This window comes from Battus philenor, unplaced genomic scaffold (assembly GCF_028537555.1).
Source record: "Battus philenor isolate CCGP_79_NKW_IND1 unplaced genomic scaffold, ilBatPhil1.0.hap1 SCAF_1, whole genome shotgun sequence".
NCBI lineage: Eukaryota > Metazoa > Arthropoda > Insecta > Lepidoptera > Papilionidae > Battus > Battus philenor.
Genome location: NW_027181661.1, coordinates 11,615,559 through 11,638,188, shown reverse-complemented (window position 1 = coordinate 11,638,188; position 22,630 = coordinate 11,615,559). Strand labels below are relative to the sequence as shown.

The window sequence follows — 22,630 nt, the reverse complement described above, 5'->3', positions numbered from 1 at the left end:
AAACCTATTCTCTTTATTGCCCCACATCATTTTCAAAACAAATAATTTCTTAACAAAAAACATACAATAATGGCGGAAAAAGTCTATTATTTATCGTAGAAGCTAATGTTCAAAATTCAAGTTTAATTTTTTTAATTGTATGTAAACAGCCAGTAACAGAATTTATGGCTAGACTAGGTATAGGAGTTTTCCAGCGAAACCGTGGACTTGTAGACTCGAAATTGTAAGTACATTATATCCTTTGGTTATGCTTATAAAAACTTATTTATGCAAGACGCATTGACGATATTTCAATACCGCAAGGTTTATATAAAGTTCAGAGAATTTCTCGTCTGACGTGACAACGAGCGGGGCACATCGCTCTTGCAACCGATGACCGTTGGGGCCGAAAGGTTCTCGAATAGAGACCACGAACCGATAGACGCGTTAGGCACCCCACTAGGTGAACTGAAGGCATAGTTAAGGTCGCGGGAAGTCGCCGGATGCGGGCAGCACAGAATCAGTCATAGAAGCGATCTTTGCGGAAGGCTTACGTCTTTTTAAAACGGTGAAGTTCAGTTAGATGTGTCTTAAACATTTGGTCACCAACATCCATCGGTGACCATGATCCAGTGACCTTTACTACTACTTTTAGAAGACCAAAGAAATAACAATTTGATTAAAAAAAACACGTTTACCACAGAACAATTATTTTATTTAACATTACAATAGTATTTACATTTATTTATAACGACCAGTCAAGCCGAAATTGATAGTTATCTAGTGTTAAGAATTATTTTTTACATTCGATATTAGTCTTTATAGCCCGCAACCATATATATACGACAAACATAAAGAGGAATGTGTGCGTGGGAACCGTAGTGACAATGACATATCTTATTAGAAAAATGTTATTTCATACAATAGAAATTAAAATAGGAGAAATTTCGATAACATAATTTCGTTTACCTCGAAAGACGGTTATAAAAGATACCGGTTGTTTGGGAATTTTGGCATATTGCAGGTTCTGAAAACATCTAATTCACTTTTTTTATCGAAATGATAGAGCTAAAATGAAATCCAACTAATCTTACTTTACAAATTAAAATCTAACGTCTGGATTGAAATAGTTGACTTATGTTCAATTCAAATGATAACAGTCGTAGCTAATTGTTGTGTACTAATATTAACTTGTTTTAATTTGAATATAAACAGATGTTTCCCTCGTTTGTTTACAATTATTCATACATCCATTTTTATAAATAACCTTAAAATTTCTCTTTAATATTTTCTAACAAGTTACTCCAAAAAAGGCCATAAGCGTTACATTGACAAAGCAAGCAAAATTTATTTAAATGTTGAAAATTTTCGGTAACAAGTATTTTTTATATGCACCAACTTAATTATTGCATGTACGTACGGGCTGTGAAATAAATACGACAATTTCATAATTGCAATTTCAGTACAATAATTTATTTCATTTCAAATAATTCAATTCAAATGTTAAAATACAAAAATTCACCAATAATTTCAATAGATTATAAGTAAAGATGTTTCTAACAATTGTAAATTAACGATTCTAAAACAAATCATTTACACAATAAACTCTTAACTGTACATCGATAAATGGACAAACAATATTTCATTTCTTAATATTACATCTACACTGAAACATCTCTATTTATTATTTCTATCTGCTGTACACATCAAATACATAATAAATAAAATATATAACAATCATAAAAGAATTACTGAATTGAAAAACGCGATTGCTAGCAGAAACCATAATAATTAATAACAAAACTGGATATTTAAACCAAACATTGTTTCGTATTGACTATATTTTCTACACATTGAAAAAAAAATACATAGATAAATTTAGAAATGTTTTTTTTTCAAATGAAAACATATTGAAACAAACGACACATTTCAACAGTACGTAAATTCGAAAAATCCCACGTCTTACGAAAAGACCTTTGAAGAAATTTTGGAATTTAGCAAGTGTTGTAGTTACATCGCCTTTTTCTCAAAAGACATTGAACTAATGTGGTAAGGGTAACTAGGAATTGGAAGCGATTTGTTCGCGCATGTCGTGCCAGTACGAAATTCTCGAACCAACGACGCTGAAAGTAGGTCTTCTGCTAGAAAGCCTACGACAGACTATTTATACACAAATTATAAAAAACGACAAGTTATTATATACATGAAAACATTAATGTTTAATAAAACTTGTAGGGAAACTAACATCAATTTTAAGAAATAGATTTAAATATCAAACCAAATTCTTAATAATTTATATTTATTGCAGACGTAACATATAATTAAGTAGACAAAGTACGAAACATCATTATCGAAAATGACATTCATCGAGAAAAATTGTTCAAATTGACACGATCATTTCTAAAGATAATACATGAACGATGATGAATGTATGAAATTTATAACAGTGATAATGTTTGTGGAGAATCCTGCGTTGAATATTCACATTTAATACATAATAAATCTAATCAAGTAAGTAGTGTTATCGGACGTCACGTAGGCCTATGTTAAAACACTCTAGAATATCTAATTAAAGTACAAACACTGACTTTCCTTTCTTTAATTTAAGCATATATCATAGACAAGGTATTCTTGTTCACTATTCCACATAGACATATAAGACGATCTTTTAAAATGAAAAATATATTTTACATCGTCTACTGTTTTGCCCTCCATCAATAGGGATACTATAGGAATTATAAAGAAGAAAGTGTGTAAAGACATTTTCGAAAAGTACAGCGCTAAAGTATAATAAACAGGTTATGCACCGTGACCCCTGTGCAACATTTAGTGAACAGACAAGTTATTATGAGACTTGCTTAATGTTAGAGAGAGTGCAAATTTTTAAAATTATATATTTAAGCATTGAATAATGAAAGATTAAAAAAAATATTTGTTTTTCAAAAACTATCCCTCAGAGTTATACACTTATTGTATTGCCAACAAGAGTTGAAAAGAAAGAATAAGAAACCATGAAACAAGTGTTGTACTTTAAAATAGCTCAGGGGACATTTGCACCAGCTCTAACACTAAAAAGGAATTGGCTAAGAGTTTTTTAATTATTGACTAGTAACATTCTGATAATATGCGTACTTAATTATAATGCATCGCTTCTTAAACTATATTCCTTAAAACATTAATCGTTTACAATTAAAAACAATTACATAGATATACATATAAACATTTGAACGACATGCACACATAAAAAAAATTCTTACATAATTAAAATATCTAATAGTACATAAATATATTGGAGTTGCAGTGACGTTTTGCTTTACAACAAAGGATCCCCAATTACGTGTGGTACACAATCAACACAGCTTTTGAGAGGAAATCAAGTAAATTTTATGTGGCATACAATGTAACAAAACAGTTCCGCTGATAATGACTGTTCAAATTCTAATGTACAGGTGCCCAGAAATATGCAATTCCAGGGTAAAATCACAAATAATTGAATTTTATTTTACCTCTGAATTTTGTTAACAATATAAAACGTGTATAATCTCAGAAATGTAATTAAATGGAGATGTTGCGCATTTTAACAATATTATTAAATAGATAAAGGTGTTTAAAAGTGCGACAGTCATTATTGGTGTTGGGGATCGATTGCGCAGGAAGCACATGTGATTCAAAACAAAAGGGATCAACTCTATGTACATTTCCGTTGTTACTGTTTGTTGTTGAATTGTAAGTGCATTATCATTCTTCCCGTTGTAAGATTGCGAAATGTATTAAGCATTTAACCTTATTATAACCGGCATCGGCAATAAGGCTAACGTTAAGTCTTCGTTTTGATCCCACACAACGAAACACTTTTTTATTACTATGAAGGCCACACGCTAATAAAGGATGCCGTTGTGACGTGCTATACGCACTTAAGAATTCATGCAGAGACAGTTCTTTATTAATTAAAATTACCAACCGCATGTCATCACAAGGCAAGTTTTTTAGTGAACACATTAAAATGGTTTTATCATTCAGGCTGTGTCAATGTCGCCGACGTTTATCCGATCCTCCGCCGCCGTCACCGAGAAACCAAGAATGCGAGAGTCCACTTTCAGCATCTTATTTTTCTTAGTCTTCTTGCCTTTTCCCTGCAAAAGAAACGATTTCAAATGTTATTGCAACCGTTGTCAATTTTAAAAAATAAATAGTTTCCTACAAACCTTCACCTCTTGATAGTCTGAGCAAGACTGAGGGCGTGGGTTTACAGCTATAGCCGGAGAACAGAGATCGTCTGAAGGGGTCACCATGCCCACGCGAAGCAGTTTAGACCTGTTGGCAATATTTTTCAATTTTTTTTATCTTTGCTCAATGCAAAATGACAATATGAAGCAACAGAACATTGTACCGTTATGTCTGTTAAAATTATGTGAAGAACATGACAAGTAAAGAAAATTGTTCTAGATTTATCAGGAACACTAGGTACCAATAAAAACTCTGTAAATTACAAATATTTTTCACGAAGCTTTTATTTATTTCACGAAGCAATACAACAAAGCTACATGTCAAGGTTTACATAAAGAATTAAATAAAACGAACCTTCTCTCCAAAAACTGGCGAGCGAAATCGTTTGCATCCTTTGACTCCCCCAGATAAAATTTCACGTAATCTTTAACCTCGTAGGGTGACTCGAGGTCCTTGAGAAATGCGACGAAAGTAGGCACTAGTAACAAGGGATTATCTAATGTTAATATATTCATACTGGTAAAGAAACAATGTGGTTTGTATGTAGTAGTGACAAATTACCGCTATTAGCATCATGTAAATAAACATTTGTAAGTTTTTCGCTAAAAGCAATTTTTTAATTACTTGTAAAATGTGGTAAATTAGTGAGTTCTCACCATCAATTTTGGTACTCCAGAAGGCAAGGACGTTATTGCACCAATATTCAAACTCCACAGCTGGTGACGATTCCTTCTTCGGGATTACAGGCGGTGTGAATTTTTTCTTATTAATCTTGGTAATGGCACCCGATTTTTGTGGTTCTTGTGGTTTTTCGACTGCTTTGGCATTGGTATTAGCATTAGGCTGTGTATCCCAAAAGCCGCCAACTGAAATAATAATAAAATAACGAGTTGACCTGAATTTTATTTAACTATTGATGAAAGTTGGAGTTGTATTTAACAATGCGATCCACATTTTTTCAATGACAATGATTTCAAGATATTTTAATAAACATTTTTCTAAACTTTCTAGTCTTGAAAATTCCAATTATATAGTACTTGATGACGACGATGACAAACAAAGTTGTTACAGAAGTGTGTTTTTAAATAAAAATAATATTACTGCATGACAATTGTCTGTGAAGGTATAAATTTTGGTTTCCGTTTAAAAACGGAAGGAGTTCAGGAGCAGATATACCGTAGTATGTGAAAAAGTGAGAAAAGATTGAGAAAGGGTGAAGAAGTGGTTCTATTTTACTCGAACCCCTCTAGTTTTCAGATAGTGGTCTTTAAACCGGCACCGATTGCCAAACATAATGAACGCCATAAACTTTCTAAAAAGGGTTACGATCCTCAATAGTGATGAACACGACGCAGAGAGAACACAGACGTTTTAGTTAAAACCATGTTCATGAGAAATAATGTTTTTGACTTACCTGTACTGCCGGGAGTGGCCCAGGTGACGTGGGTGATGGGTACTGAGGCCAGCTGCGCTTCTTCTAAAACTTGAGTCGCCACTGCAGCGGCAGCTGCAGCTGCTGCAGCATTTTCCGCTGCCTGCTTACGTGCCTCGGCCTTTGACAAAAGCATTTTATGGTAACTAACTGGTAGATTCATACAAATTGTTTTCAAATGTCGATATCATCATCATCATCATCATCATGTCAGCCGATAGAAGCCCAATCAATGCAAGACCTCGCCAAAGATCGTCACGATGACCAGCAACGTCCAGCAACTTCCAGCGACTTAGACTAAATTTACCAAGTTGGGTGGCTACCCACACATATCTGGCAATACTATTAAAAGCGGAATAAAGTGAGGAATTACAGATTACACTGTAAAAAAATATTGTCACAAAATCTTATAACAATTATATATACTTATTAAGTTAATGGTGTAAATGAGTGGCATTTCACAGGAGTGTACATAGGTGCTGTCATGTAATAAAAACAATTATAACTCATTTCATTATAAACTACCTAAAATCAAATACAATGAAACTAACGAAAATTCTAAATGAAATTTATGATTTATCAATATTTTAATCATACACAGGCGTATCGTTTTAAACAGCCCGTTCAATAAATGAAGAAAACGCAAGGTTCCTTGTAAAGACGACAAATTTGTTGAATTACACGATAAACATAAATTTTAGTCAAATTTAAATTCATAACTTTACTTAAAGTTCAGCAACAGACTTACCTGGATCTCTGCCAAACTCTGGCCCGGTGCATTGACTTGAGACCCTTTCTTTTTAGCCCAACCGAAACCAACTTGCATTTCCTGTTAAATTAAACATTTCAAATAATCGAGATAGACAAGAAATAAATTATTCACTAAAATAATTTAAGATGAAACAAGTTTGTAATAACATATTTGTATCACATTTCGAATAAATTTCTAACATACCACAATACGTGCTTGAATAATAATCTGTGAAATCTATGATTAACGACTGAATGTGCTCGAATATCTGAAAATCACGTTGATTTTATTTGCAATTGCATGCCGGTTAGCGGACGATCATTAGAAAATAGAGCTTCCCGAAGCATTTTACCTTTTTTAAATCCAGGAAAAAACATTTTTTTTTTTTCAGCAAAAACTCAGGTTATGTTAGGAAAAATAAAGTAACGTATGTATGCCTTAAATTATTCCAATAGTTGGAAAGTTTGCAAAAAAATGTTGTGATTGCATAAAATAATAACTTCCTGTGAACAAAAGTTATTATATTGTTTGTATTTACATGTACGTCAAAGAGATTTCTAGTAGTTTGGATTTTTTAGGAAAAGAGAAATTTACAATGATTAGCCAAGCATTCTTCAAGAAATCCTGAGCAATTTCATAAGAGATTAACAGCTTCCCCATCACATTGCAGGTAAGTTATAAGTTAGCACGCCATCACCTGCTCCCTGGCCACTGCAGCTGCCTGCTGTTGCGCTATGATCTGCATCATCTGCTGCTGTACTTTCATCTGCTCCATCTTCTTCTCCCGCTCGAGGCGCTGTATCTCAGCCAAGGTGATGCTGTCCTTGCTTACTGCCTGCGCCTGCGTTGCGGCCGCAGACCACGGTGCTTTTCTGGCTACAGCTATAGATTCTGCTTGCTGATGCATTTGCGGATCATACTATTAACAAATTCAAAAATTATCGTAAATAAATAAATTAAGAGAACAAACAGGACACATATGTTCGTTTCCTTACACGTTCGCGTGTGTATGTGTGTGTAAATTTATAAAAATCCGCTCTTACAAACGTAAAAGTACATTGTACATAAACACTGAAAACACAAACGTTCAAGATAATTTGGCAAATTAACAACTTAATCCGAATACGGATTTCTCAAGAATATTTGTATTTTCCACAAAATCCTAATTAGTGTCTACTTACTCCGCCAATTAATTTATAATAAAAAACCGCTTAAAATTATTAATCGTGTCTATGATATTAGTAAAATTTGATGTTAAAAAAAAACATTTAAACAATATAAACATTAAATAAAAAAACCTTAATTACCCTTAACTACTAACTTACATATTAATGTTAACAATTCCATGCATAAAAACGTTTAATTAACAATATGTTTGGTTAAAAGATAAAGTATAATAGTTCAAAAATATATATTGGTTATTACAGAAAAGATGTTTAAGGCTTTTATTTAATACATAGAAACTTTTGATGATATTTATATTAACATCGGTATAATAGCATCCAAAGTTTCTTCCGACATACTTCACAAGAATATTTGTTAATTCTTTTGATGACCCTAGTAGACCTGAAGTATGTAACAGCTTCGAAGCGTTTCTCACTTGCAGGTCGGCATCTTCCACTTGTACATTATAGTCGAATCGTGTAGAATAATCTGAAGACTCAATTTCTAACACTTTTACTCAAACATTCAATTCCATAACCACAACACTTGGATGGTCAGCAAATCAACACTGTGTAGTTATACATAATTACCATGCACAAACAATTCTCATGGATATTATTAATATCAATCATCAGTAATATCATTGAACTGATACATAATGGGTGCTTTTATACAAAATGGCCTGATACCTTTTTTGGAAGTTAATGCGGCAAAGGCAATTTTAATGATTTTAAGTAGATGACAGAAAGCCATAATAAGTACAGATTTAACAAAGTTTAATAACACAGAAAAACAATGCTAGATTTTTTTTTAATAACATTAGTTGAATTCATAGCGCCGACTACGAATTCTGGAATACCTGAAACTTTTTCTGGTTCTCGTTTTGTTTTTTCTCTTTTTTCTCATCAGTAGCGATTTTCTCCTCTTCTTTCCTGCATTAACATTTTAACATAAGAACTCTATAAAATATAAAGTATGCTGCTAGCACATTTATGAATTTTGCTCGACAAATATTTAAAAGGAAAGACAGCAAGAACATTGATTTGTTTGTTTTAATATAAGCTATGTAACAACAATAAAGCGCCCGATCATACAATAAATAGCGTTGGAAGGGGTAGATATGTTGATCGTAATTTTGAAGAAATTATGAAGTTATTCCAAAAGTTTTCTATTTAACTTTCAAATTGCAAATTAAAAATGTTTTAAAACCCCGTACAAAATTTCGATCAACTATAATTGCAACATAGCAACACGTAATACTATAAATAAATTTTTTCACGATTAGTACGAATGGGTCCAACGTATTAATCGTGAAAGTGCATTACCTAGTAATAGATCCCCTCTGTAAGCCTTTATATACAAAAAATAATGTGGGGAAAAACGATGTAAATACAGAGTAAAATAACGATTGCTTTATTATTTATCCAATTAAATTACTCAAGTGTTTTACAATAACCATAAGGCTTTACTAATTCCCTGTACTACGCAGAGGAGTTTTTTTTTCGACTACAGTTTCATAACTTTAAAAATGAAACTAAACAAAACTTAAATTTAAATTAAATGTTAGCTCATGCTGGCATTTATTGGCGCACGTCACCTAATCCGTTTTAGTCTGGGATCAGAAATAAATTTCCATGACTTGCAATTTTATCAAGTTAACTATTTTTCCCTACAAATGTGAATTTATACGTTGCGCAATAGAAGCATTATTTTTAAACTTTTACCTTTTGCGCTCGACCTCATCAGGGCTTTTTCTCTCTTCCGGTTTTTTCTTCGTATCCTTAACATTGCTCTTTTCAGATCCTTTTACAATAGTAAACCCCTCTTTAACCCATTCCTAATAAAAAAAACACACTTAATAAAAATGCCCAAAAGAGATGTTTAAAAAAAATTAATACATATGTCATGCCACATAAAATTTACTTCACTTTATTTAATAATAAAGAAGAGGACTCTCAAAGGACGAAACAGAAGCTTAAATTATTTTTAATATTAAAGGAAAATCTTTAACAAAGAACACTAGTTCAATTAAAAATTTTAATTACAATTTCAGTATATTACTAATTTTACTGAAAACCATTAAAATTTCAGACACAGGACGTGCGCTGCCGGACATAGGCAACAGGAGGATCTTAACAAGTTCGTATGTCCACCTTGTCGTGGAACATCCTATGCTGTGCTTGCCTGTCCGCGGTCTCCACTCCAGAACTTGGAGGAGCCAGGGGCCGTCTGTTCTGCGCGCTATGTGCCCTGCCCGCTGCCATATCAAATTAAAAATAAAAAAAATTCCAACGAGTAAACATTCTTACTTAACATTGCATAAAAATTATGTATACACACATAGTTCGCTCAATTTAACCTTAAAATCTATGCACTTCAGATATGAAGATATACGTTTAGATACGAATTACGGAAACCACTAAAGGGATAAATTTATTAATATAGATAATTAACATAATTGGGCTGAACGCTTAAAACTTTTACATTAATAGTAATTACACTAGATAAAGCGGTTTTTACATAGATATCTTATATACCTATATAAGAAATAAATATGTATACATTCACCATAACGGTAAATTTAAAATCAAGAAGGCTTGGGGACTTGAAATTATGTAGGAACATTACTTTCGATTATAGGCTGAGGGGGCGTTCATTAAGTTCGCGAATCGGGTGGGTTACCGATAGTTTTTATGTGCGTAAATCCTACTGTATTCATAACTACTGGTGAATATATATAAAAACGAGACGTATTATGCTCGTGTTTTCATTAAATTCATCGTTCCTTTACTGTTTGCATGGTATTATTATATATCATTTTATCGACGTGTATAAATATGTATTATGTTCTTATAAAATTAATAATTATTAGATAACATAATTTTATTCCTTTTCAAAATTGACCCAGTCATTTTTATTAAATAATTTTTTCTCACTTTTTTGGCACGACTTTCAACAAAATACAAAGCAATAAGTAATAAGCTATGTCTTATACAACCTTTAGATAAAATACTATACAATATACAATAATTTAATATAAAGAGAAGATTGATTCATCTTAAAAGTTATTATTGTTAAAGGTGCTTTATTCGTAACTGGCAATCTAATAGGTAATAAATACCTTTCTCTCTTTTTCTAGCTCTTTTTTATTTTGTTTATCTTCTTTTCTACTTTTTGAGGGTGATGACTCCACGGACCTTTTTTGCTAAAAAGAAGGTTTATAACATTTTTATTGTTTTTTACCGTCAAGCCTTTAAAATTGCAACGCAAATAATCATGCACAAATAAAATAAATCTAAATTCAAATCAAGCAATACTTGGTACATGTAAGGCTCTCGTGTATTAAGATAGGATAAATTAAGCTTAGCAATAGGCGTTACTTTATCGTGATGGCACTAAGCATAGCATTACCGCAGTTTTAAACTTTATTTATCAAAAAATATAATTAACATAGCTATATTTTCAAAGAATTGATTATAAGCAAATATTAGCTTCACTGCAGTATTAAGTCGTCTATACCTGCAACAATGGTAATAAAATACACTTACCTCCGTTTTAAGTGCATCTTCTTTACTCTTGCTCTCAACAACGTCCTCCTTTTTTTCCTCTTTCGACTTCTTCGTCTTACTCTTAGTGGTATTATTCTCCTTGTTTTTTGCAATTTTTTCATTCTCAGCTTTCGATGATTTCGCCGGTTTTGTTTCGTTAACCCCTTTGTTCTGATTCTGCTGCTGTTGCTTCCCAATGTTATCATTAGAGACTGGTTCGTCCTTCGGAAGTTTTTCCGCCTTTGCCTGTTGTAATAATGCTATTTATAGATAAGAATCAAAAGGAATTTACTTCAAAAAAATATAAAAAAAGAATAATTAATTAGTCCTGCCTCCGTCTACACTTAATAAATAATAAAAGAGACATTACCTCAAGTTCTTTATTTTCCGTTTTAGGTTGTACAATATTTGCAGAAGGAGAGGATAAAGCGTCCGGTTGTATCAGTTTTTGTAACTCCTCCATATTTGGGGTTGCTCCAACATTCGGAGAGTATGTCTCCGAGAGTTTATTGCTAATAGTAGTGGAAACTGAGTTTTGGCTGCTAATAAACGGCAACGTTTGAGAATTAATGTTTTGTGACGCCCTAAGTTGTGCTAATATTTGATCTTCAGTTTTCATTTCCTTGGTTAAATCCTCGTTCATTAGAGAGCTAGAAGTTATGGTGGAAGGCTGCAAATATTTCATTATCGTCATAATTTTTAGGCTATAAACGAACAGGTATATGTAGATGCAAGGACAGGGCAGCACGGGTGTTTGTATCTTTAAACGTCGCCTTGTACAAGCGTTAAGAAAATACATTTCAAGGAACAAACTTAATTTCTCATAAAAAATAATTTAGTAAGTGTAATCTTGACTTAATTATTGATGACATTTGACGGAACATAGTTCGATGCGACAATAAGTCTTTACACCAAAAGTGCTGCCTTATCATTCCTCGAACAAGATAATTAGTTGATCGTAGTACAGTTGAGTTAAAGTGAAATAATACTTAAATATAACAATTTGTTGTATAAAATTATTACAATGGAATACTACGACGATACGGTTCAAAAAAAAAACAGTCCGCAAGCTAAAATTATTCAATTATTCGCATATGTGAAATTTTACAACACAATAAAATTTTAATGTCATACCACCACCAATGTTTCTTTTTTTGTTGCTTGGATAGCTCCGGAACAAATTTAGTAAAATCCATAAGCATTCAATTTACAAATTCAACTCAAACATCACGTCTGTGATGTTTGAGTTGAATTTGTAAATTCCGTGCACATGCATATGTAAGTATACAAGTATTTATAAACAAAGCACAGTATGACCGACGTTTGACCCACCATTCCACCACCATTTTTAATATTAAAACCGTGCTAAGACGAAAGCTGTAAGTATTGCTTATAATATTAAATAAACACATCAATTATATACAGATATTTTATTTGTTAAAGTTATTATTTCTTATGGAACATTTTCACCTTAACAACAAACAACGAAAACTTTTTTTTCACCAAAACATTCACAATTTTTATTGCATGTACTTATTATTTGAATACAACTCAAAAAAGGTATCCTTCAGAGTATATAATACGCTCTTACATAAGTGTATGGATTATAAAATGTTCTTACAAAGTATTTATTTCAACGTGCATCTTTTGAATTAGTTCATTCAAAAACGTTACGAGTAGCTTAAACGTTACGAGTACCTGAGAACTATAAATGCGAAAGACGTACATATCATTAATTTTTTTCAGAAGTCGATTAAATAATTGGGATCATATTATTTTCCATATTTTTCCATCTAATTCATTCAAATATTTTTAGAATCAAAAACGCATTCAGCTTATTTCTTGAGAAACACTAAACGAAAAAAACATTAACAACAGTACATTTATTTAAAAAAAGGCTGTATGCTATAACTTATTTGTCCACGCTAGGCCGTGGACTCTAGCTTATTACAGAAGCTTAAGGAACCCTATCGTTCGTTAATTTTTTTTTCCTATAAATCTACGCAAATCTAAAGCATAACTAATATTAATAATAATAACAATACGATGACAACGCCAAGTTTATGAACTAAGATTTAATGAGAAGAATATCCTTCCAAACAGGAGGAACATTTCCAATGTATGTTACGATGTTAGGACAATAATTGTTTTTGAAATCTGTTCATTGACACAAGAAATATACTACAGGAACATGAAAATAGTGCTCCAACCCAGGCAGTTTTTTTCATTCAACCATTAATTAGTTTTAAACATTTCTCTGTTATGCAAAATCTCAGATTTAAAAACGGAAGAGATTTTACGCAGAGAAAAAATATTTATAGGCATATAACCTAGAAATATTTTTTCTGCGCCCTCGACTCAGTTTTGTTATAAATTGCTAACGAATTGTTACAAATTAATGGCATTTATGTCAACTCAAATTTATTTACAAGTCTCATTCTCAAAATGACTGCGACAAAAGTAACTTTATGGGTAGAGGCTAGTTCATAAAGAAATGAGTCTCTGTAAACGGATGTTGCTTACCTGATCTTATTAATTTTATTGACATTACACACACATACACACACCGACACGGTGAATCTATGAATAATGTCGACCTCTTTGTTTTACCACGTAAAACTTTCCGAAAACGATTTAAATTAAACATAAAAGTCGTCTCTTTTATCAGAAAAAAATTGATCTACGTAGTAATAATAAACAGCAAATGTTCAAAATGATGAACAACTTTGTCCACTACTAAGAAACATTTACTGAACACCATCAGAAAAATCAGAAAATAAATCGTATACATTTTTAGGAACTGAATAACTATTGAAAACATTAAAATGCTTTCTATATTTAAAGCAAATAAAAAATGAAACACCGATTACTTGTGATAGACAAATTTCATAATATAAAAATAACATCGTGTCAATCGCGTTAGATCATATTTATATGAAAAAGAAAATAATTAAGGGTAGTGCCTAGCTACCAACTTTGAAGGACGTATTTGTAAAATTTTTTGTTTGCTCAACAAAGTCAACAGCAACTAAATAATTACACGAAGTAGAGACCATAGCGCTATGAGCAACCAATGAGCAGTGTCCTGCCACAGGTTTAATGTGTATACGGTATTGCGGAATATACAAACTGCTACATTTGATTTGTATAAATTATTTATTCGGTTCCAATAAAACATCGAACGAAATATTCCCTATGACTTAATACGTCAAAAAAACAAAAGGGACAAATTAACAATACAAACTGTACTAAGCCTAAATCAAAAAGTGCAATTTGTTAGAATTGATTGTGCGTTTTTAAAACCTTACAGTTTCTTGAAAATAAATGAAATTAAACAGGTAATTGTAAATAAATCCAAATTAATAGAAATAAATGTGCCGACGACTGGTGTGACTTATTTCAATTTTTAAATATTTTTATCTGCTAATAACTAGGAGCTTAGGCAAACATATAACACAGCAACCAGTTACTTTTAAAATAATTACAAATACGTCCTAATCAGCTCTTCCGCTGAAATAAATTCATAAAACATACTTTAAATATTAATTCTTCAATTAAACAGCTCCAATTTATTTTCATATTTAATTTCTTTTATTGTTTCATCCTGAAAACCATATGGGCCATTAACTATTTCTAAAACCTTAAGACGGAAATTCTTTTCTAGGAATCATGAAAGACAGATGAAGACATTCTGCATAACCGAGAAGTAAAATTGAAAAAAAAAAACGTAAGAAATTTAAATTAAGACTTTAAAATTCAACGCAAATAAATTTAAAAGATGTTTAAAATATTTTAAAGCTCAAATAAAGAAAATAAATCTCATGGAAGCCATTTTTTTCTAACGACTCGTCATTTTGAAGGTTTATGTTTTAATAGTGTATCATCTATATATCAATATATATAATCTTATACTATATTAGCACATATGTATTATCACATGCTCCGAACACATAGCAACAATGGTCAACTATGAAGTTAATACTCATTTTGGCTATGGTAAATAACAGATACCAAATGTCCGGGTGTGGGATGGAACTGTTAAAACTGTCTGGCTACTAAGGAAATATCTCGTTGTAGTTACTCAAGTAACAAAGTCGTAATAAAATCTTTTTTTTATACTATAACATAACTAAAATTACAATTGCTGTTGAGGGATATCTAATAGATGACGTCATTACTCTAAAAAAAATTAAAATGAAACGCTTCGTATTTTCACGATATCAAGTCTTTATTTTATACAGGTCTCCTATAACAGTTACTATATACTTTTAGGTTTTTTTATAAAATAACAAAGACCTAGCGCTCGCGGGCGCTTGCTCTATATAAGTAAGATTTCACCGCGGAAGCAAGCAACACGAAAAGTCAGTTTCTAAATTACCAGAACGCTTTAAATAAAACATATAAGCAAATACATTAATCAGAGATATCTGACATGGATAAAATTACAACCTTGCACACGTAAAAAACTACTAATAGGTATGGCGAAGAATACCGAGGAAAAATATTCAAAACATTGCACAGAGCTTTTCTTTTTAACAGTTAGATATGACATGTAAGAAAGGATGCACATTTAGCTACAAAACAGCAGAGAAAGTTGCTTTGATGTATATAATAAATCAAAAATACCATCGAAACAATTACAAGAAAGGGGATGAGGAGAATTTCGTTTGTATAAGACAATGTGAAATAGCATGTACTGGTCATTGATTAAGCCAGCCCAGTGCTCTTTTGTACTTATTTAATCTTAAAAACAGCAGGGGAAACCTTTTTTATATGATTTCAATAGATATTGTGAATGTTATAGTAACGCATTATTTTATGTTATTTCAAGAATATTATTTCTTTATTGAAAACTTTTGATGTAATCTACGAATTAACCACATATAATATTCGTTAATCAAAAATTAATTTACTCGCATATACTTATATCGAGTAAACGGTGAAGACTGTAGCTAAAATAAATGGAAAATTATTTTTTATCTCCGACGTATTCAAGAAATATTAGTTTTACAGGCATGGAAAGACTTTTGCAAAATGGAAAAATATGTAAATAATGTCCCATGCATACTTTGCCTTCGGAATAAAAGTAATATTGAACAGCAAAGCATACATTACAGGTACAGCAAAGCAACTATAAGCAGTGTTAGCGGAAACTATTAATAGCTGTTAAAGTCATGTACAGAATTAGCCATGGCAAAAAATCAATAATAGTAAGAGCATAATTGTCAAAAATCAAATAAAGCTAATACTAATATTATAGGTTTTAGCTATTTAAGCAAATTAAGGAACCATGAAAGTAGACTAACAGTTTAGAACATCATGAAATCACATGATACATAAAGCCCATAGACTAAGAAGCTATGGACTTCACATACGTTACCCAAACATCTACAAATACTTTTAAATAACTACACTACAATACTTCAAACTATGTCGGAAATGTCTAAACCTAATTAAAATATAAAGGTCTGACCTTCTGTCCTAGTTGGCTTTAGACAGAACTGTACTATACATGTCTTCTAAATTCTTGCAAAAGAACAAATACTGAGTGTACATACCGTTTGAAATTAACCTTAAAAAGATTATATTACATTTCTTCGGAGTCCGGAGATAAATTCTTGTCATAATCCGTCATATAATCGAGGTGACTAGCGCTGTATGTACAAATCTGTAAGCTTATTAAAACGACAAACAAGCCACAGCTTATAAATACTTAGTCTGGCCATAAATACTGTTACTATTCAAAAAAAGAAAATATTACGTTTGAATTTGGAATCTGTCATTTTTATATGATTGCTTGATGTGTTTTCTTATTTTCGCGCCATTATATTGTTAAATATTTTGTTATATTAAAATGGAGTGGGGTGATAAAGAGAACCGAATCGCTGTGATTGCCTTACATAAAGTAGGTATGGAGAAAAGTGCAATTTTTAAAACCCTCCACCCGCTTGGTATTAGTCAAATGTTTGTTTACCGGGCTATTGATAGGTACAATGATACCTCCTCTGTTTGTGACAGAAAAAGATCTGGCCGTCCACGTACCGTTCGTGTGAAAAAGGTGATTAAAGCAGTTAGGGAAAGAATTCGAAGAAATCCTGTCCGTAAGCAAAAGATTTTATCTCGGGAGATGAAGATAGCTCCTAGAACCATGTCGCGTATATTAAAAGATGACTTAGGACTTGCAGCCTATAAGAGACGTACTGGTCACTTCTTAACTGATAATTTAAAGAAGAATAGGGTGGTAAAATCCAAACAACTACTTAAGCGGTACGCAAAGGGAGGTCACAAAAAAATTTTGTTTACGGATGAGAAAATTTTTACAATTGAGCAGTATTTTAATAAACAAAATGACCGTATTTATGCTGGAAGCTCTAAAGAAGCTTCGCAATTAGTAAACAGAGTACAACGTGGGCATTATCCCACTTCAGTGATGGTTTGGTGGGGTGTTAGCTATGAAGGGGTGACTGAGCCATATTTTTGTGAAAAAGGTATTAAAACGTCGGCACAAGTTTATCAAAATACCATTCTTGAGACGGTAGTTAAGCCTTTAACTAACACCATGTTCAATAACAAAGAATGGTGCTTTCAACAAGACTCGGCACCGGGTCATAGAGCTCGATCCACCCAATCTTGGTTGAAAACTAACGTTCCGGACTTTATCAGCACTGAAAACTGGCCGTCGTCAAGTCCTGACCTAAATCCATTGGATTATGATTTATGGTCAGTTTTAGAGAGTAAGGCTTGCTCTAAACGCCATGATAATTTGGAGTCCCTAAAACGATCCATTCGGTTGGCAGTGAAGAATTTTCCTCTAGAAAGAGTTCGTGCTGCTATTGATAACTGGCCTCAACGTTTAAAAGACTGTATTGCAGCCAATGGAGACCACTTCGAATAAACATTGTATATTTTTAATAGTTATATATTGATGTATTAAACTAACTCACTATGAAAGGAATAAATGTTACGTATAAAAAAAAAATCGTGCTTTTCTTTATAACAATATTTATGGCAAGACTAAGTATATCGTTGAGCGCGAAATGGTGGTGACATGTTCGTAGGCCCAAAGTATATGTAACCTACTACATTTATTTCAAAATCTAGTTGCCGTTCGCACTTTTTAAGTCATATTTTATTGAAACGACCGGAAGAAAATAATCATATCTTGTGATGGAAAACCACTAAAGTATATGCTCTATAGAGAAAAGTTAATTGTCAAACGATTATTGCCCTAAATAAAGCAATAAGAAACTAGGCTGAGAATATGATATAAAAATCTTAATCTTCGCGCTCATTGTTGGAGTCGCACAGCCAATATGATCTAGCGCGATTGATAGAAGAGGGTTTTTGTTTTGTCACAACTAGAGCTTAAAGATTAATATCGCTACTAAATTATCTGAATTCCACGTGATAATTTCAGTCGTAGGACATCCCACAAAACTGATTGGAAGCCGCCAGCATCCAGGATTTTCCTACGATCTAAACAAAATATTTGAATTTGATAAGACTTGGAAATGCTTTTATTGTTGGTCAAATATACTGCGAGCTATGCAAATAAATAGTTTTAGCGGTTAAATTTTTTTTTTCCAATTATATTTATATTTTTAACTTGGCCTTTCACACCGCAAAAACACTAGTTATCATCTTTCTGTTTTGCATTGGTTTAACTTTGATTAAATTTTATTTTATTTTAAGTTAAACATTGCAAATTGCGTCAATAAACTAAACAAAGTCTACAAAGTCTATGGATTGTTTTACATTTGAACTAGTTTACTGATTGTCCACGTCCGGCGCTAGTCAAGCGAAAGAGAAAATGGAAAAGCTGGCAAAGAAAAAGGTTGGCGCACAAAATTTAGTACAATATCAGCTATAGTAAGAAAAGGTAAATAAATGAATTCTACTTCTAAAAGTACACAATGCTATACGATTTAAGAAGAAATGATCAGAAATATATTAATGTCGTTCATGATTCCTTGGTTAATTGTGAAGCACTTTGTGAAATGTAACTTGGTTAGACAATTCTAGATATGAGCATCAAAAATCAAATTAATAAGTAATTACCAATAACTATTACTAAATCAGTTATATGACCACAAGCTGTGTCGTGACTTAGTTCGTTAAAATTAATACTACAAGTATTTATTTTATTTTTATATCATAAAAATAAATTAAACACTTTCTCAAAAATCTTGAGTGGCAAAAAGCAGCAAGCAAAATAAAATAATAATGATTATTGAGTTAAAATTGTAATTAAATTCATTTGCAATAAAAGCGATTAGTTTGCTTTTGTACTCCGCTTAAACTTCTTCTAATAATATTTTAATTTTATAAATAAAGGATACATTGTGTTAAGAGAAGTGAACAACATAAGAGATAAATTGAATGAAAGTTTTGTTACATGAAATTTATCAACCAATATTAAAAATGCAAAACTAGATGTCGCGACATAAGCAAGGCTCTATGGTAATTAAATAGATGATTTACAAACCTGAGAGTCCCAAAAAAACAACGGCAAGTGGTTAACGCGCGACTCGTTCCGCGCGTTCATAGCCTGTTGCATCCACATCAGGTCAGGAGAAGCAGTTGGTTGACTCCAAAGCGAGTCCTGTAAAATAGTTTCCTATTAACACACATAACAAGCAATTCCGATTGAAGCCTTAATTAAACATTATTTTGTGTGTGATCTTTATCTGCAATTTACTAAGTAGGAAGCACATATGTCAACTTACGTCTAATCCGAGTCCGGATTGATTTATAATATCGCGTGACCCCTGTGTTCGTCTTTCGAAAGCGCTGGACAGCGGGAATGGTGGTAGTTCCTATGACAAAATATAACATTCAGACACTTCTGCAAGCACATCCTTAACACTTGCCATGTGGCTTCTTTGACACAATAAATTATCAAGTAATATTACATCGTTTCAGAAAGAACAATAACGTATTATATTTATCAATATTTCTACATCCTGTGATATGCCCATGGACTTTTTTATAACTAAAAAGTGACTACAGAATTTTCTTCTATAAGTAACTTTCGTCATTATGCCTTTTATGTATGATTAATGATAATACTTACAATCTGGGCGAAAGGTACCATGGAGCCGTAAGACCCAAGAGGACGCATGTGCGAGTCACAAGCCCTGCGAACCATCAGGCTCGGGGTGAAAAATCCCGCTCTGTACCACTTGTGCATTTCTTTTGATGAAAATGGACCTTGAATGACATTCTGCAACAGATGAAAAATTTGCCTGCTTCTTACCTACTTACTCTCCTAACCCGGAATAATATAACAGGTCCAATTTTACGTTAATATATAAACCTTTAACACTAGTTTATAACATACAGTGATTAAAAACCAAATGGTAATAAATCCAATTTATAATAAAATAGTAAATAGGGTACGGAATTTGGTGCATATTTTAGTGTATATTAAGTACATTATATCGATTCGGTTTACAACTTCGAGAACTGCACATAGGATGTATATAATTATATTTATATTATTTATGATTTCTAAAGCTAAACAAAACTAACTATAATTTTAAGTAAATTTTGTTATGCAAGACTTAAGTAAAACAAGCAATTCCAACTACTTGATAATTATATAGTTGGAATTGACAACACAGGTCAAACTTATATACCTAACCTTAATCACAATTCTGCATTTGGTAAAGCTGTTGGTAGAATTATCATGAGTTTATCGAGAGATATTATTAAAGATATTTATTAAATGAATAAGTACTTACATATAACAATTTTATTTATAACTATACCATTGTGTTTCAGTACCGTTATAACAATTAATTGACAACTGATTAAAATACATTTTATAATATTAACTGTAAAAATATTCACTTGTTGAGTCCAATTACATCATGTTTTACACCCATAACTACTAGTCCCTTCTACTTTTAAAATGACTTCTTGTGGATAAGGAATTTATTAGTATGAATCTCAAAACTAAAAAATATATAAATAAAAAGATCCTTTACTTTCTTTAAGTCTATAATGAGCTCTCCACTAAGTAGTTTAGTTCCTCTAAGTAGTTTTATTATATCTTTATTCTGACCAAAACTACACTAAGACAAAAGTCCTGGTAAAATGTCACCAATGTAATCATAGTAAACAAAAAAAAATACATAGCAAAAGTACAAACATAAAGATTAACCTACATATCTAAAATAGTAACTGTCTGCTAAATTGGACCTGTTAAATAGTCGCGGATAAACATTCATAATAATTAACCTGTTACAAAACTTAATTTATGTACATTAATTTTCAGTTTCAATGACACTAATAAAATATAAAAATTGATAAGGTTTATGCTGAAATATTAATTTAAATGAAATATATTAAAATAACAAATTCAATAATGAATTTAGGATAGTTAAAGTAAATATTAGGTATGTATTTATTATATAATTTAATGATGCATATTAAATTATGTAATTCATCCCACACAAAACTTAAAATTTTTAACATTAAAATTTACTTAAACACAAACTCGATATAATTGTCTCTGCTTAAATACAGACAAAGGTTCTTATTTGACATGAACCGCAATTAATAAAATTGAAACAATACAGTTGTCAGTCTTACCGCCTGTTTTGCCTCTCTTCCAATGGTCTTGTTTTGCGATAACAAAGAAAATAATTCACATGGAGTAAGCAAAAAACTTAAAACATGCAGTTCCCGCCCCATTTAAAATTAAACTTAACTATTTTGTCAGACATTTTTGAAATCATTCCTTTTATCTTTAGAACCAGTCAAATAATCTGAAGCATCACATCAAACATACAATCCAATTGGTATCTTACAATTGTCTCCTTTCTCATATTATAAATAACACAATCTAAACTTTTTTAAACAAATAATTATTTTTCCAGAGGTCCATCATAAGACCATCTTCTTGTACTTTGATTTCGTTCCGGAATAAATTTCAAAATTAAATCTTAATTTAAAAATGGATACTAATGAAGGTATAAGTTATTACATGCCTCTTTTATAAGTTAAAGTTATATCAAACGACACGCGAAAAATTAACTGACGTAAGACTGTTGCATACACAATAATATAATCACCAATGCTCCTACACTATTTGCTGACTTTGTAAAATGAAATATAATCTGGGTTTGAACAACGGATTATATATAACATATATTGTATTAAGACCACAATTATTATATATGTAAGTGGCAATACCTCAGGATCTTGGTAGTACCACTGATCAGCAAGATTCTGTGCAGTTTGTGTAGATTGTCCCTGCGAAGATGAAATGATGTTGCTATATATTGATCCATATGATGCTTGCGAGTTTGAAAGCTGAAGGTTGTGCATTGGGAACAAGCTGGATTGGGTTCCATGGCTTTGCAGTTGTAGATCATTTGACGATTGCATCTGTAGAAAAGTAATCAAATTGTGTATAACATGGATCATTTAACATTTATCATATCTATTGAAGAGAATGAATAGTTTATTTTACTATTCTCCTTCTTTGCGGCCGATTGACGCCCACTGCAAGACGTAGACCTC

At 31.8% G+C, this 22,630-nt stretch overlaps 1 protein-coding gene across 5 annotated transcripts in view; it reads right to left on the bottom strand.

Moving 5' to 3' along the window:
• Nucleotides 1-683: 683 nt before the first annotated feature.
• Nucleotides 684-22,630, bottom strand: part of Gyf (GIGYF family protein Gyf) — a 36,047-nt gene continuing 14,100 nt past the window's right edge. For 3 of the 5 annotated variants that reach the window (XM_068763707.1, XM_068763672.1, XM_068763697.1), the window contains 16 exons: nt 22,301-22,495; nt 20,175-20,324; nt 19,828-19,917; nt 19,587-19,703; nt 11,472-11,771; nt 11,102-11,347; nt 10,675-10,758; nt 9,278-9,390; nt 8,413-8,485; nt 7,087-7,308; nt 6,387-6,467; nt 5,621-5,759; nt 4,863-5,072; nt 4,561-4,684; nt 4,185-4,293; nt 684-4,112 (listed from right to left, as the gene is read on the bottom strand). In XM_068763707.1, coding sequence (XP_068619808.1) covers nt 3,996-4,112; nt 4,185-4,293; nt 4,561-4,684; nt 4,863-5,072; nt 5,621-5,759; nt 6,387-6,467; nt 7,087-7,308; nt 8,413-8,485; nt 9,278-9,390; nt 10,675-10,758; nt 11,102-11,347; nt 11,472-11,771; nt 19,587-19,703; nt 19,828-19,917; nt 20,175-20,324; nt 22,301-22,495 — 2,370 coding nt within the window. In that variant the 3' untranslated portion in view covers nt 684-3,995. The remainder of the gene's footprint in view (nt 4,113-4,184; nt 4,294-4,560; nt 4,685-4,862; nt 5,073-5,620; nt 5,760-6,386; nt 6,468-7,086; nt 7,309-8,412; nt 8,486-9,277; nt 9,391-10,674; nt 10,759-11,101; nt 11,348-11,471; nt 11,772-19,586; nt 19,704-19,827; nt 19,918-20,174; nt 20,325-22,300; nt 22,496-22,630) is intronic. The other 2 variants (XM_068763680.1, XM_068763688.1) reach the window with 2 other exon arrangements.